This window comes from Cicer arietinum, chromosome 3 (assembly GCF_000331145.2).
Source record: "Cicer arietinum cultivar CDC Frontier isolate Library 1 chromosome 3, Cicar.CDCFrontier_v2.0, whole genome shotgun sequence".
In the NCBI taxonomy this organism is placed as follows: Eukaryota; Viridiplantae; Streptophyta; class Magnoliopsida; order Fabales; family Fabaceae; genus Cicer; species Cicer arietinum.
This window is the reverse complement of record NC_021162.2, coordinates 60,317,045-60,334,687: the sequence shown is the minus strand read 5'-3', so window position 1 is coordinate 60,334,687 and position 17,643 is coordinate 60,317,045. Positions and strand designations below refer to the sequence as shown.

At 27.4% G+C, this 17,643-nt stretch overlaps 2 protein-coding genes across 2 annotated transcripts; one reads left to right on the top strand and one right to left on the bottom strand.

Moving 5' to 3' along the window:
• Positions 1–3,529: 3,529 nt before the first annotated feature.
• On the bottom strand, positions 3,530–10,080 carry LOC101510444 (agamous-like MADS-box protein MADS3). Its single transcript, XM_004492609.3, has 8 exons — positions 9,831–10,080; positions 5,468–5,546; positions 5,009–5,070; positions 4,746–4,845; positions 4,553–4,594; positions 4,217–4,258; positions 3,983–4,128; positions 3,530–3,835 (listed from the first exon to the last, which is right to left on the bottom strand). The coding sequence occupies exons 1-8, from the start codon at positions 10,016–10,018 to the stop codon at positions 3,748–3,750; spliced, it is 747 nt and encodes a 248-aa protein (XP_004492666.1). The 5' UTR covers positions 10,019–10,080; the 3' UTR covers positions 3,530–3,747.
• A 6,267-nt stretch (positions 10,081–16,347) lies between these two features.
• Positions 16,348–17,366, top strand: LOC101508427 (uncharacterized). Its single transcript, XM_073366495.1, has 3 exons — positions 16,348–16,720; positions 16,920–16,945; positions 17,052–17,366. Exons 1-3 carry the CDS (start codon positions 16,348–16,350, stop codon positions 17,364–17,366), a joined length of 714 nt encoding a protein of 237 aa, XP_073222596.1.
• The last annotated feature ends 277 nt before the right edge of the window (positions 17,367–17,643 follow it).

Below are 17,643 nucleotides of genomic sequence, written 5' to 3'. Positions count from 1 at the left end.
CCTTAACATTCACCATTTTTATCTACTACATTTCAAAAGGGTATGCATAAAATTGTCTAGCAAGATTATTTTCACACAGAAAAATGAGTATGAAAAAATATAAAGTTTTTTCTATACTTTTAAGTCTATGTAAAAGTCTTAAATTTTGTTCTAATTAACTAATCTAAACATGTATTTAAAGATATTGGTGGTGAAAGAAAAAACACTGAAAAAAAAAATATATATCTAAAAATAAACTTCTGAATGATATAGTTATAGTTGAAAAACCCTAGTATGTTTGTTTTTGGTGGAAAAAAAATCCTAGTATTAATGCCAGCAGATCCATTGGCAGTCTGGCTCTAAAGGTGGACCACATCTACCCTAAAAATTAAACAATATAAAATAGTATTAATGGTGTCACCTTATATATGTGTCTATGTGCAGCCATGATGCTCAAAAATCCACCAATAAAATAATCACCGGCCCCTGTTGTATCAATTGCTTCCACCTCAAAACCAAAAACCCAACCTTTAGTCACATTTGGATTAGAAAATTTTACCCCATTAATTCACACTAATTTATACTTCTACTTTTACATTTTACTTAAATTATTTATTTTACTTTTTTATTTTTATTTTTAAAAAACAACAACAACAAATTTATTTTCTTATTTCATCAAATTGGTGTATTGGAGTAAAATTTTCACTGGATAAACATAAAAAAGATAACCGGCTAGGACCAGAAATGTTTATTCTACCAGCCCAATAACATTGCTCTGAATTTTGGCACTACTTGTGCTTTAATTCAGTTGCATATTTAATAAAGTTCATATGATTATCATGAAATAAATAGTAGGGCAACATTATGCTTGTAGTTATTATGAACAGAAATCATGAAAAATTTTGTTTATGGATCAAACCTTTGTGTAGTATGTACAACCCTGATCAACAAAAGTTTGAGATTTGAGTGGAACAATTTTTTCATGATTATTTTGTCATCATAAGGATCACTATCTTCTGTCAACATTCGAACTTCTTCCATATTTATCTACAATTACTAAAATGACTTTATAGTTTATGTTGACACTAATATATCTGAATATAATTTTTTTTAATTAAACTTATATTTAAATATATTTTAGATTTAAAATATAATATCATTAAAATATATTATCTATATTTCTATTTAGACTATTCTTAAAATGTTAGTTTTTTTTCTTCTTATTTCCTTATTTTAAGGATTTGATTTAGAAATATGTTTTTTTTTCTTCTATAGAACATGATGTTTAACCTATCAATCTCGACATTTGTCAGTTAAGTTAGCAACTGATTTAAATATGTTATTACGATATAATATAGAAATATGTTATTGTATTGCAATTTAACTCTAGATATAGCGCAATGAATAAATATTTATGACATGAAACTTCTCCTTATCAAAATATATCACATATAATTCCACTTTCAAAAATACAAACAAGAAAAGAAGGAAAATAAAAAACCAACACTTCGGTCCATGAATGAATGTACAATATTAATTTTGACACCAAATTTATTCTATAATTTCATATTTTTAGCATCAATGGTCCATTTTGAAGGACAGTTTGAAAATTAGATTAACAAAGAAGGATCATTTTGAAATATCTTTTATGATAGCACTTGTATTTTTAGAGGGTTCAAATAAGAATTTACACACATAAAACATGTACCTTAATAATGTCTCCATAGTTCCAAATACTCATGATGCTTTCCCTAGCAGCCTCTTTTGATGACCATAGTGGCAATGTCAAATTTGGGGAAAAGAAAGGGTAATGCCACACATTTTGGCATAATCCACTGCAGCAACCTGAGCTGATCTAGAATGCTCCTTAATTAAGCTAACTGAACCATAATGAAATATTGTAGCCTGCATGGCATTAGATACTTAATGAAAAATATAACAACTAAAATACAAAATTTGTTATACTCCATAGGTGGTTCACAGTTAACTATTGTTTAAAAATCGCTCGAAATTGTAATGATTAGTCAATGTTATTTAAGAGGTAAAGATTTACAGTGCTCTATGTTTTTATATCTTTGACGGTGACTTAATTGATCTTGGTTGGATAAAAACAAAGAAAATTGAATTTGAATTGACTTTTGAGACAATTTTGTTGTTGTTGTCAAATAGCATTGAATAAGACTCTTTATCAACTATGAAGACATACAAAACACTAAATTTCTACTTTCAAAAGATGATGTCTATCAACATTGAAGTTTCACACGATTTTCAATTATCACCTCAAAACAAGACTACCAATCAAGTAATACACCGAAGAATTTTCTGTAATTTAAACCACCTTGTGGAAAAAAAATCATAACCTTTGATTAAAATAAAAATATATTATCTAATTTAAAATTAAATTTTAAAATTTAGAAAACATGAATTTTACAACAATAATATTTGAAAGATGGACGGAAGTTATGGTGAACCACTTTTAAACGCAGTTCACCATAAACTAATGTTTATGGTTATCTAAACTTTGATGACAATCAACAAACATTTTTCATAAGTATAAATAACTATTTTTTTGAATCTTTAAAGCAGAGACAATTACTTAATCGATGTAAGTTCAATAAAAATAATTAAGAAAAAATGAATGTGTATTTCTCAAAACTCAATTTGTCAAATCGATATCAATCAATTTACCGTCTTAATCGTAAAAGTGAAGATGAGAATATTTGTTTATACTTTTAAAGAGTTCATAATTTTAGAAAACTTTTAAACACACGATAAATGATATGATGTTATTGGTGAAACATGATGAAATTTATTCTGTCCATATACTTTTAAATTTTAATACAAGTAGCTATTACCTTCTTTACGAGGCTCATATTAATTTCTTCTGGACGAAGAAGTATGTCAGCACTTGGATTTCTACAAAAACATGAATTGAGGGTCCCCATCATAAGTGAATAAAATGACAATGCTGTCCTCGCATGTTCTTCAAAGAGCAAACCACCATTTTGTTTCATAATATCAGATAACATATAGCCGAATTCATCATTTCCCACCAACTATCCAAACATTGTGGTCAGGCGAAAGGACAAAGCTAGCTACATTAAGAATATCAAAGGAACAATATCTTCCACATGCATTAAGTTTTATTTCATGTGGATGTAGATAATATCACTAGATGGATTTAAAATCACACGGTACAAATTTTAAGATAGATTTTTTTTTATATAATAAATTTTATTTTAAAATTTAAACCATTTAATATTCGTTATTAAGTTTTATTTCATGTGGATGTAGCCAGCATTTGAAATCACACGATACATATTTTAAGATAGATTATAAAAGTTTTATAATAAATTTAATTTTTAGATAAATTCAATGTTAATATATATATATATATATATATATATATATATATAACAATAAAATAACTTGGCTAGTTGAACAAAAGAAAACTAACAGTGTTAATTTTTGGTTTGCTAGGTAAATCTTTATCTTCTTTCATTATGCATTAAAATTTGTCCCAAAAAAAATAAATTATAGTATTAACAAATTAAGCATCCAACAACACAGTAATACATGGTTAATTCAAACAATAGTACATTCCTTCAAAGAGTAAAATAAAGGTCTAAATTTGTATCTCATTACAGACGATGCATCTGCAAACTTCCAACACTAGAGAGGTCTATTTTTTAATAACAGAAAAAATAAAAAAATAAAAACTGGAATAAAAAAAGTATATAGACATATTAATTTACTCTATTAAGTCAATCAAAGGATCCATCCATGGATAAAGCTAGTCTCACCAACCATGCTCTTTGGAGCATTGGATGGTTCTGCTTGAACATATTGATGGTACCTGCAAGGAAAATTAACTAACTACATTACTATTTCTTACCACTTAGAAAGTAATTTTTTGTTATTGTTACAAATTAAATTAAGATGGTATAATTATAATTTTGAGGTATATATAACAACATATGAAAGAAGGAAAATTGAAACATACCCTATTTGTAAGAAAGGTTCAGCTTGGCAGTCCATAGGATTGGTTTCAGAAGGCTGATAAGGAAAACTGCTTCCTCCAGAAACAGTAGCAGAATTAGAGCTCCACATGTTTTCAATAGCTTTAAGATTAAATCCTTCTGATTCAAGCTGAAAATTAGATTTCAAACCATTAAATTAATAAATAATAAATTGAATAAAAAATCTAGACTTGTTGGTTTCTTAAGTGCAATAATACCTTGAATCTAAGTTGCTTATTTATGTCTCCAAGATGGCGTTCCTGCAAGATTAATAAGAGAACACTAACATATACTACATACATTAATTCTTCAAAATAGTTAACATATATACAATTGAGAGTAGTGTTATTTCAATATCTCAAATCTGATACCATTTAAAAATACGCTCTAATACAAATTATTGACGTGACTAAAAGTCGAACAATATTTCCGTCGTCAAAATCATTTTTGTATACAATTTGAGGGCATAATTTGCTGCTGAAGAAAAATGGTTCAATTAAAGATTACAAAATGAAAATTATGTGAAAAAAACAAAATAAGGTAACATTTCTTACCTTTCTTCTAAGCTCTTCCATTTGTTCAATCATAATTTGTGACTGCAAATTAAACAAAATTTCATATATATGTATTTTTTAGATCTTGTGGACATGTAGAGACAAAAAATAAAATTAAATCATCACACATTATAGATAATAGAGCAGTAGAAATTAGAAAAACAGAGGATTTTTTTTATTTGAAGGTACCTACCTTCCTCTGCCTAGCTTGTGCTAAAGCTCCTTCAAGCTGTTTTTCAAGACTTTGTAGCTCTTTCATGTTCAGTGGTCCTAGATCTTCCCCTAGCAATTGCCTGAAATTAATAACATATCATTATATATAATATGCAATGAAATTGTTACATTACATGTTGTATGATATCATATCTTAATCTCCATTAATTAATTACCAGATTATGATTTAAATGTATGTGTGAAAGAGAAAGATTTTTAAAAATGAGAACAAAAATAACTAACCTTTGTGACTTTTGAAGAGACTCATATTTTGCCTTTAGCTTTGACATCTCTTGGTACCAATTCTGATTCACAGAATAGAATTCATGATTTAATAATAAGATTAAATTATAGTTGAAAAATGTTTTATATAAAACAAACATTTCCGTACACTTGCATATGTGTATAATTTCAAATACATATATTCATATAAGAACAAAGGCTCAATTAACTTAATTAGTTGAATAAGAAAAATTAAGTTAATTAGTATATCTCATCAACAATGTCAAAATACCATAAGAAGAAAAGGAATATGGAATAAATTTTGTGGGATGACTAATATAATAGTCAAGGATTTTTAAAGAATTAATATAGACTTTAATAGTATGTACGAATAATTTAATTTTTTAAATAAAAATATATTAGCACTTCAAGGTACTAGTACATTTATAAATAAGTATAATTTAATTTAGAAAAACATACCTGAGTTTCATTTTCATTAATATTATCATTTTGAGAAGTAAAGGAGCACCTTTGGTATCGTTCCAGGGTTTTGGCAATGCTGCATATTAAAATAAACTCAATAAGATTTCAATGAAACTGCTTTTCATTTTTACGGTTATTAAAAAAATTAGTAAAATTCGATTTATTTTTTAAATTTCATGTAAAAGATAACTTAAATTTATTAAATTGTCTATTTAAATGTCAAAAAACATTCAATTACCAACATTAAATATTTTTTTTATTAAAGTAAAGATAAATTAAAAATATTAACATTAAATAAATTAAACATAGCTAATAACCAAAATTTGATACCACATTTTGTTTTATAACAATAACAAAATGGAATATAATATGATAATATAGTTCTAAGCATGCTATGATAATAAACAAGAGTCCTGCTTAGTACTAATTAAACTAAGGCACACATAAAACAAAAACAACTAGTGGAAAAATATATAAAGCCAAATAAATAAGATTGTAGTTCAAAAACCAAATTCTCTTGTTAAGAGTTTGAGGTTCCCACCAAACTGCTTATCTCCGATATTCATATTAAAAAAATTGCATTTTTGCTTGCACTGATTAATGGATAAAGTTTTTTGTTTTAAAAGAATTAATGCATGAAGTTGGTAAAGAGTGATTAAAATAAATAAATAAATCTTTCATTTTTCTCGATCAAATTTTTCTCTCTTTAATTGAAAATTTGCTATAGGTTGTGAAACTCTGGTTTATTTTAAGATGAAGATAAATTTTTTGAGTTTTTCCAATAGAGATGTATCAAATTATGTAAAATATATATATAATTGTGTTAACAGTTAACATTTTAAAATATAAAAGATTAAATAGATAAATAAAATTAATCAACTAATTGTTATTTTAAATAAAGCTAACGTATCATAAAAGAAATTTTGTTATTTAATTATAATATTGTCAATCTATTGCATCTGTAACTTTTCAACAAAACAAATATGGTATGTTTTGGGCTATTACAATTTTATATTGAGATATAACTCATAATATATGTTCTTTACAAATTATTTTCAGGTCTTATTTCTCTTTTTAAGCTTTTTAAGGTGGATTATGATTTCGCATAATATATCTCTTTACGTCCAACACTATTAAAGATATTTGGATAATTTAGTAGATGGTTTCTATTGATAGATTCTTAATGTTTGATATACACTATTTAAATTTTTTAATAGTTTAATTTTCATGCATCTTTAGTGTACAAATTTTATATGAGTAACACATCACAATTATTGATAGATATAACTTTAAAAGTAGTATGATAAAAATCAAATATCTTTAATAATTTAATAATTATAATTGATTGAGAATATAATTTTTTTTTAATCAACTGTATATAGAAATTAAATCTTTTTTCTAATACTTGCTACAACAAATGGAAGTAAAAAAACATAGAGAAAAATGTAAAAAAAAAACAATTTATGATATTATTATTTTAGGAAGAAAGAGGTGAGAAGATAAAAGGAAGCTATTCAATATTCACCCCGTAAAGATAAAAAAAAAAAAAAAAAAAAAAAAAAAAAAAAAGAAAAGGAAAACTTACCTTGATGAGCTGTCCTTTGAAACAATGATGACAGAAGAAAAATTAATAAATGAAAAGATAAGAAATGAGTATACTATACGAATTATGTGCAAAATTAACCTCAATTTCTATTATGAAATATAAAGAAATAACAATAACTTCTCTCTTTTCAAAAAAGAAACATATAAATACTCTTCCATTTAATAACAGTTTCTCTAAAATATTATATTTATTTATTGACATACTATTAACTACTTTTTTAATATGGATTATTTGATGTGGTTTCAAATGAAGTATATATATATATGATGATGATGATAATATGATAGAAAGAAAAAATAATATAGTAAATATGGGTGTGGAGGTTTAGTGATTAGACACTATACTAACTGTGTTTGGTTTTGTGAAGATATAAATTGATTTTTAATGAATTGATTTTAAATAAAAGAGATTTGAATGCCAAGTGAGTAATAAATTTCAGTATAAAACTTATGTTTGAAATTAAAAATTATAAATATTAAGTTCAAATTATAATCAACTAGAAGCAAGATTAGTTCTACTTAAAATCAATTTTGATATACTAATAGATCAATTATATATATAACTGTGATATTACTTTGTCATATTATTTTTTAAAATATTAGTTTAAACATTTGCATAGTGAGATATATGATTAAATAATAATGCTATTAATTTTTAAAAAATTGTTAGTATATTGTAATTAAACTTGTAAAAACATTAAAAAGCAATAAAACTAAATTTGTTAATATAGTTAAACGTTTGTTAACCATTCAAATCAAATGCATAATATACTCGTGATAATAAAATTTAAAATAAAAAAAAAAAAAAAAAAAGATTGGATTGAACCTAACTAAGATTTGGAACGTTTGAAACATGTGTTCACGTTTAAATTAACAATCACATGCTAAAAAACAACCTGGATGCCATCAATATTAATTTGTTAAGGAAAGTGTGGGAGAGAGGGATGATTGATAAAAGTATAATGTGGCAAAATTAGCTTATCCAAATTATGTATATTATATAGTACTTTATTATTAGGTTTTAAAATAAGGAAATAATATTTCCATACAAAAAAAAGGAAATAGTATTAAAATATAATAAAGCAATGGCTTAGAAAATTAAAACACTCACACACACTCCTAATATAAATTTTGTACATAACAATATTCTTACACTATTGAGATGAAACCCTTCCCTTTACCCTCTGAACAAGACTGAGATACTATCAATATTATAACCAGCAAAAAGAGTGAAAAAAATTCATTTTGTTAATTTTAACTAAATTATTTTTATGAAAACCCTATCACCATGAAGCAAAAAAAATGTAATTACACAACCAAAAAAAAGCTACAAAGTTGTAAACAAAAATAAAAACTAGAACAAGGGAGGAGAGAGAGAGAGAGGAGCCTAAACTCTAAAGATGAAAACCTCAAAAGGCCTAATCAACAACTGAGTTTAGAAGTGCTTTGTAGAAAAAACATTGTTCCTAGGGAATAAAGAAGTACATATACTAAGAGCAAAAAAAAAAAAGTACACATAATGTTGTATAAAACTTGTTATTATTTTTCCAAAAATAAAACTTTTGGAGTTTGAAAAAGGGAACAACATTAAGGTTGATTTTTTACTTTTGTGTGTGAAAACATTTAACTTTGATTTTGATTGTTCTTCCTTCCCCAGATGGAGATGCCAATTATTTTTAGGAACATAGTGAGAATCCTCATGAAGATATATATATATAAGAAGAAACCATGATGAACCAAAAGATCAAAGGTTAAAACTTTAAAAAGTTAGTGAAAAAAAAAAAGTGTAAAGAACTTCACATCCCATGAATTGTTAAAGTTGAAGGTTTTTCATAAATATTTAGATCGCGATCAATTTAACAAAATAACAATGAATTATCGTGATTTTAACAAAAAAAAACTATAAAACTTTGTACTTACAAAAAAATGTTAATTTTGTAAAATTTCATGTGAAACACACTTAATTATTTTCATTCAACATTTAGAGGGAAAATGTTAAAAGAAACCCTAGATCTTGTAGAATGGTACAAGAGAATGAACATCCTAGGACATTACCTTATACCATGTCCATTTAATTGCTGATAAAAACTACATAGTACTAATAATATTCATATATATATATATATATATATATCATATGATTGCTATCTTCTTAAATTTTTACCTTTTTTTCTCCCTTCACTTGTGAGAAAGAAGAAAAATAGATTGTACTGTTCCATCAGTAAAGTAACAAAGCTGAAAACTTTATCTCATAATATAGATAGTGAGAGAGTAGTGTGTGTGTGTGTGTGGGGTTTCAATATCATTTTTCTCTGAAATCTAAAGCTTCTTCCATATCAGTGTGTGGATCCCCCCAATAAAATAGGAAAAATCATAGAAAATATATAAAGGTTCAAGTTTGAGAGAAAAATGAAAGTGTCAGATTTGAAAAGAAACCATGAATGGTTATAAGAAAAGCAAATGATAAAAAAAAAAAGTGTTAAATCGGGGGGTGTGAAAAGTAAAATCTTAAAAAAAATCAAATATTTCAGTATCCAGTGACCATTTTGGTGAAAGAAACTGATTCAATGAAGAAAGTGTATTCCAGAGAGAAGAAAAAAGTATCAGAAAATCAAAAGATCTAAAAGCTAATAGAGGGTTTTATTAGTTTCTATTGGGATTTGCACCAATAATTAAACTATATTATATATGCATATAAAAAAATATGAAAGGTGAGATTTTAATTTTGAATATAGATAGATGAAAGAAAGGGTACCCTGAAGTTGAACTTCCAAATTCAGAGAGTTTTCCACGGCTAGAGAAAATGATAAGGGCAATTTCAGCATCACATAGTACTGAGAGTTCATAAGCTTTCTTCAACAAACCATTTCTTCTTTTTGAGAATGTTACTTGACGGTTGATTTTGTTCTCTATTCTCTTCAGCTCAACTCTCCCTCTTCCCATTTTTCTTATCACTCTCTCTTCTAACTTCTTTTAGCTTTCAAAACTTTATATTTCTAATTTTGTATTGGTTAAATAGTTCCTCTCTACCACTTATACTACTAGATCATAATATTAAAGCTCTAAAACATCACAACAAACAAAGGTGTTGGTCAACACAATTCATTACATGGTTAATCATGTTTGGTAAATGTTTAATGGATTTAACATGTGAAACACATTATGACATTTTTCAGACTAAATTAATCATAATTAATCATTTTTAGATAATTAAATTTACATGTAATTGAATATTTAAAAATGATAGTTAGTTATGTTTAAATTTGTGGCTAATTATAATCAATAGATTGAATATGTAAAATGCACACCCATATATGAAATTATGGTTGGGCATTTTACAGAAATCGCTGTAAAATGCAGACCATAATATGAAATTATGGGTGTGCATTTTACGGCGCTTGTGTTAAAAAGCGCTCTAAAAGCAGACCCATAACTCATATAATGGGGTGCATATTACAGCGTTTTTTTGTGAAGAAGCGCTGTAAAATGTGCATAACAAGCGCGCGTTGTATTTACATGTTTTATAGCGCTTTTTTAAAAGCGCTGTATCATTTACAGCGTTCGATTCCACAGCGCTTATTTTTTTGAAAAAACGCTGTAAATGGCTTAAACTGTAATATGCGTTTTTTCGCGTAGTGAGTTGTTGTATGATATATTTATTAATCATCACATAACACAATTAATGACATAACATATTTTTTTTGTCGATTATTTTGTTATCAACTTTTAAATAAAAATAAGATAATAAATGTATAGAAAGCAAGTTTGATTGTTATAAATGGGTTGTTAGTGAGAAGTGGAAGTTACAGTTTTAATTATATAGAAATAGAAAATGCAACAGAGTGAAGAGGGTATATTTGATCTTCTTTTACAAAAAAATGGAAACCCAATTGTTGTTATTTTAATTTCATTCTCTTTTCCAATTTTAATTATGGTAGGTATTGTTGGCCCCTACTATGTCTCTTATTTTATTTATTTTCCTATTGGAAATGAAGATAGAGAAGTTTCAGTTTCCATGTGGAAGGGTCTACACTATAGGGTCTCCTACACTATTCTACATAGCAATATTTTTGGAAATGCACAAACCACTAGCTGCTGAGACGGTTTAGCCCAAAATTGATGGGTACAGACTGTTCAATGGTTTCCAGGTTGACCATCATATTGGAGAGAAAATCACTGAGATATTTCATAATCATTGTTTTCAGAACCATAAAGTTAACTTTCTTCAAATTATACTTCATCTTTTTATCTTTGAGGTTAGCATACTATTGATTAAATGGATATTGCTACCATGCATCAAAATGTCTCCTCATATTTTTAGATTATAGCTAGCATTGTGTGCCCTCTTATGAAGAAAAAACAGAAAGAAAACGAGGATAATGCTTTTGCTTTTTGTGGAAAACACCTGTTCTGTTTTGAGCATTGATTAGTTTAATTTGTGTCATAATTTGGAGAGCCAAGGGACCAAACACACAAGCTAAACTCTAAATTATAATTCTACCATACACATAATTTGAGAAACAAAGTAGTACAAGTACAAACCCCTCGCTTCAACATATTTTCTATTTTCCTTTCATGACCACTCTCTTACCTTCCATTTATATTCAACCATACTTTTGGTTAAATGTATTTGTTGTGACTTCATCTTTTTTATTCTTCATGAAATCATTTCTTTATTAAGAGAGATGTATCTTTTTCATTACTAATTATACCAAAGCAAATATATATATATACATACATACATATATATAGTCACAAATTTCTTTACTTTATTTTTATACAAATCAACTATGATTTATGGCATTAACACATAGCTTTATTTTATTTTTTAAAGCAAAGAAGAGTAGAGAAAAAAAAAATTACTTTTTGATTTTTTTCAGAAATTTTTAAAATCCCAAAATAAGTAATATTAATATTTTTCTATTTTCAGACATTTTTAAAGAATAAAAATGAAATTTAAAAGAATTTAATTTTTTATTTTCAAAAATTATTAAAGTGATATTATTTATTTTAAAAATAAATTTAAATTTTACATCATCATAATTTTTTAATTCATCATGTTCACATCACTTAAATGATTGATATATCATCAAATTAAAACACAAAATAAAAAAAAAAAAAAAAAAAAAATACCAACAATTTTAAATATAAAAGAACTAAAATTACAGAAAAAATAATAATTAAAATTACGAATTTGATCAAATAAAAAAAAAATCAAAACTGTATACCTATGATGTCAAAGAATATAATAAAATATTTGCTTTATGTTTGACAGTTTGCACAGTCATTACGAATACAGTTTGAACTTTCGATCATGTGTCCTTTGTCTCTCTTGTCTTTCGAAGATTCACCTTTTTTATTTAGTCATGGTAGTTGCTCCGAGTATTATTATGCAATTTTTTCTTCAATTGCACCAATTTTTTGCCAGCTAATGATGTACTGTGAATAGACCTTCCTCTGTAACACACAACATTATAATTTCTTCATGTACCTTAGTCATTGCCTTGAAAATATTGTAGTAGTATGATTCAATGTTGTTTGAAGAACATATAATCTATCACCAACATGTGGTTTAAGCATATAAAGAATGTGTCAATATAAATATCGTTTTGTTGTCATATTAATTTTACTTTTATTTTTATCTTTAAATTAATATTATATACAATACATTTAAATTATTATATTTCACTATATATTTATAATAATAAGTAGTAGTTAATAAAGATATTTATATTTCTATCTACCTTATAATATGATGACTTTATGGTTTTAGTCTTTTGAAAAAAATATTTATTTTCAATATTTGTAACTCAAGATTTCCCTTAATTTTAGTTTTCGATATCATGTTTCCATCAAATCTAGATAACGTGACATGTTGACATGATATGTCTCGTAAGATTTAGTGTCACGTTAATATTTAATAGATGGTTAGAGATGAAATGTAAAACAAAATATAATTACATGAATCAAAAGTAAAAAACTATAAATTACAAATGTCAAAATAAAAACAAAAAACTTTAAATTTTAATTTTCGACTTCAACTACTACATATACAAATATACAAATGTGTCATCACTATAAAATAAATAATTTGTTGTCTATATTTGCTATTTTTCCACATTAAAAGTTATCTTTATGTTGTTTAATTTATAAAAACCTAATCGCCACAATTTTTCTTTCTCCTCTCTTTCTTATTTATCTTGGTCATAGAAGACGAGTGATTTAAGACCGTTTATTTTGGTCCAAAATCACATTTTTACATTGTTTTCCTCCTATCTTTTTACATAAATAAGTGATTTTCACACATTTTTTTTTGTGTTTTTTCGTTGTCTCGTCAATTAAAAGCGATGTTTTTTTTTGCCATATCGATGCGGTATTTATTTTATTTAGATTGATAGATTAATTTTGATTCAGATCAGGCGGGTTCAATCAATGATTTTTGCATCCTCAACATTGCAAATCTGGAGACATGGTGTTTCAGTCACTTTCATTTTGTCAAATTTATAAATATTTTTTGTTTTGTTTTAAGCTATTAAATTGGGTGATGTGAGTTTTTTCACACATTCATACTTTTCATTTTTAGCGAATTTGTATTCGTGTTGTTCTTAATCGATGTACTCTTTTAATATGAATGAATGAATATTATTTTTAAGTAAAAAAATATTATTTTCATTTATCTTTATTTTCAATATTATCCCAAAAAAATGTTATCTCATCATAAAGATTATAGGGTCGCATTTTCTAATAATTCATCAATAAAAAAAATTATATAATAAAAACAAAATAGAGCTTTCGTTATTAGACAACAATTAGTAGAGTCTTAATAAAATACTATATGTATTTGTTGACATAAATAGACAACATTAATGAATCTAACACCACAATAATGGAGTGTATTTTAGTTTTAATGCAAAATATGCATTGAGGATGCTAAACAAGAGTTGATGCACTGAATGATTTGAATAATCCCTTAAATCATTAGTACATTAACTTCCACCTATAAAAAAAGAATTCGCCCTATAAGTTATTTACACCATTTCACTTTTAGTTTTTTCTTTGTATTACTCCTATTTACCTTTTTTTTTTCTACCATTTTCTTGAGAGTTTTTTCACTATCTCGATTTAGTGCAATAAAAAAATGAACAGACAGAGAATTCTCTTCGTTTGGACACGAGTCAAAATCTAAGTAGTCAATTGTGGTGGTTTCCAACGCAATAGAGATGGAGCGTGGCGACGAAGGGTATGACTGTGGTGGCGCAATGAGAAGGGATGTTGGACTCGATCTAGACGCGTTTACGGGTTGCAGGTCACGGGTTCTCAAAACCTAGATACATGATTTTATTTTGTTACTTCCTTCTTTTTGTTTTGTTTTTTTTTCCTTTTGTTACTTCTTTCTTTTTGTTTGTTTTTATTTAAATTTTTTTCCTTTAATATTTCTTTCATGCTTTCTTTTTTTCTATTTAGTTTTTTCTTTCTTTTGTTACTTCTTTCATTCTGTTTTTTTTTTTCATTGTTTTTTATTTTTCTTTTGTAACTTCTTTTTTTTTCTTTGGATACTTACTTCTTTCTTTTTCTTTTTCTTTTTTTTTTCTTTAGTTTTTCTTTTGTTACTTACTTCTATTTTTCTTTCTCTATTTTTTTTACTAATTGTTTTACAAGCAGTCATGGCAACACCATTTGCAACCCGAAAAGTAATAGTTTTGTTGCTTGTGTAATGTTTAAAACAATCGGTGATAATAGTGATCTAACATTGCAGTATAATAGGGTAAAGGACAAGAATAATAGGAAGAGGGTGACATGTGATTTCTATCAACTTGAAACTACTTGAGGAATTACTAGAGCAAGACAACATCGGTTAAGAATAAAGGGAGATGTAAAAAGCTGCAGAAAAATACCACCAGATTGTAAGCTATTGTTGCATAAATATTATGATGAGAAATAAGCACTAAAAGATGAAATATTAAATGAGATGGAAGTGCAAATTGACGATGATGTTAATGACGATGTAGCTGAAATAAGGAGAATTTGAAGTGGAAAAAGGGAAATTGAGGCCCCTTTACCAACTACCTAGAAGACAAAAGGTCCCTTGGATTTAATGTTCATGAAAAAAGCGAAACACAAATTGGGGAAAGACAAGAGGCAAACAAACATAAATGATGCTTGTGAGAAAGAAGCAAGAGCAAGAATGATAAAATAAATGGTTCATTTCTGATATACAAATGAAATTGCTTTTAATGTTGCAAGATCAAAAAGCTTCAAGTTGATGTTGGAAGCAGTTGGAAACTACGATCTTCATTTGAAACCTTTAAGCTATCATGAATTAGGGATTCCACACCTTGAAAAAGAGTTGGAATCTACAAAGGCTTTATTGAATGCTCATCAATATCATCGCACAACATTTAGATGTTCAATTATATTAGATGGTTGGACAGACATAAAGAATAGGACTTTAATAAATTTCTTGATGAATTCTACAGCAGGAACAATGTTTGTGAAGAGTATTGGTGTTTCTGCCTACATGAAGACTTGGATTAAGATATTTGAGCTATTGGAATATTTTGTTGAGGAGATTGATGAGAAAAATATTATGCAGGTGGTTATTGACAATGGGAGTAATTATGTATTGGCTGGTAAACTATTGACTGCCAAAAGATCACACCTATTTTGGACTCTGTGTGCTGCACATTGTGTAGACCTAATGTTATAAGATATTTGTAACATCCCAACCCTTACCGTTATCGACGATAATATTCACGACCTTCTGGCCCCCTCCCCCTTTCCCACCGTTGGAAATATGGCGTGTTTTGCCTTCCGTGGGATTCGAGTCTGGTACCTAGGAGATAAATACCGCTTCATCTCATTCCCACTATCAATTGAGCTCGTCTCATTCCCATTATCAATTGAGCTAGTAAATAACATCGCCAATAATGGTAAGGGTCGGGATGTTACAATATTGAAAAGAGTGCTAAGGTTAAAATGATTATTCAAATAGGGATTAGTCTTGTAGGCTTCATTTATAACCACACATTGGAGTTGAATAAAATGAGGAAGAACACTGGCAATGTTGAGTTGGTTAGACATGGAGTCACAATGTTTGCTACCGCATTTTTTACTTTGCAAAGATTGCATAAACAAAAAGTCAACCTTAGAAAGATGATCACTTCAGAAGAATGATTTAAGTCCAAGGCAGCTAACGATCCTAAGGGAAATAAGAAACCTGTATTGTACTTATGAAATTATTTTGGAATGATATTATCTACACTCTTAAGATTATGGGACATCTTATACAAGTGTTAAGACTTGTTGATAATGAGAAAAAACTTGTAATGGGATACATATATGCAACAATGATCAAGGCCAAAGAGGATATTCGAAAAGCTTTCATTGAACAAGGAAGTAAGTACGTAGATGTATTTGCAATCATCGATGAAAGGTGGAAATGTCAACTTCATCATCCATTGCATATTGCAGGCTACTACCTAAATCCAAAGTACTTTTATAGCAAACCAGAAATTGTGAATGATCTCATATTAGTGGGAGGTCTTCCCTTATGCATTGAAATACATGGTGAAAGTCATCAAATGAGTGACATGACTACAACACAGTTGGCAGAATATAAGTTTGTTAATGGTCTCTTTGGATTCGGTTGAGCAATAAGACAAATGGCAAAATTAGCTCCCAGTAATTGGAAGTTCATTTATTTTCTTCTTAAAACTTTTAGCACACAACAACTTGTATAAAATGAAAATGATTGTTTCATTGCAACTCAGTGATGGAAGACTTATGGAGCACAAACTCCACTTTTGCAAGTATTGGCCATTAAAGTGTTGAGTTTTACATGCAGTTTTTCATGATGTGAGCGCAATTGGAGTACTTTTGAGCATGTAAGTTAATACTTGTTATTAAGTTATAGAATATTTTACTATTTAGGTTCATATTAATCTAGTAAGCTAACATTTTAAATTATAATACATAGATTCATTCCAATGAGAGACGTAGATTTGAGCATAAGAGGTTGGAAGACTTGGTTTTCTTTAAGTATAACTCGGCTCTGAAAGAGCGATATGATTACCTTGATGTGATTAATCGAATTAACTTGAATGATAATGATTATTATATCAATGAATTTGAAGTGGGGGACTTGGGAGAAGATGGTCAATCTGTTGAAGAATTAGTTTCCGCTAGTGATAATTTAACTTGGACTGATGTTGCCAATGCAAATGAGGCTAATGAGTCAATGGTCTACCCTATGCGGGGCAACAAAAGAAAAGGCAGTTGCAAGTGCATCTAGAGCAATAACACAAGAAGCAATATCACAAGAAGTGGTGGCAGAATAAGATGTTGAAGAAGTTGAACCTATTTATGTTGAAGACGTTGGAGAGGAGGATGAGAACAAATAATATATTGAAGTTGATGGAGAAGAGGAGGAGGAAGAAGACTATGTTGAAGAAGATGACGCTATTTGATATTTAAATGTATGTTTTGATTAAGACTTGGGGTTTTTTTATTACTATTTATGAATGTTTATGAGTTTGAGACATTGTTTGATTATGCATATTTATATAGTA

Excerpts from the sequence above, each read along its gene's own strand:
- LOC101510444 (XM_004492609.3), bottom strand. The coding sequence starts at position 10,018 with ATGGGAAGAGGGAGAGTTGAGCTGAAGAGAATAGAGAACAAAATCAAC. Across the intron at positions 4,595-4,745 it reads CACAAGCTAGGCAGAGGAAG|TCACAAATTATGATTGAACA; the intron begins GTAGGTACCTTC and ends TTTAATTTGCAG. Across the intron at positions 4,129-4,216 it reads ATAAGCAACTTAGATTCAAG|CTTGAATCAGAAGGATTTAA; the intron begins GTATTATTGCAC and ends TCTAATTTTCAG.
- LOC101508427 (XM_073366495.1), top strand. The coding sequence starts at position 16,348 with ATGGGACATCTTATACAAGTGTTAAGACTTGTTGATAATGAGAAAAAA. Across the intron at positions 16,721-16,919 it reads TAATGGTCTCTTTGGATTCG|TTTTTCATGATGTGAGCGCA; the intron begins GTTGAGCAATAA and ends TTTTACATGCAG. Across the intron at positions 16,946-17,051 it reads ATGATGTGAGCGCAATTGGA|ATTCATTCCAATGAGAGACG; the intron begins GTACTTTTGAGC and ends TATAATACATAG.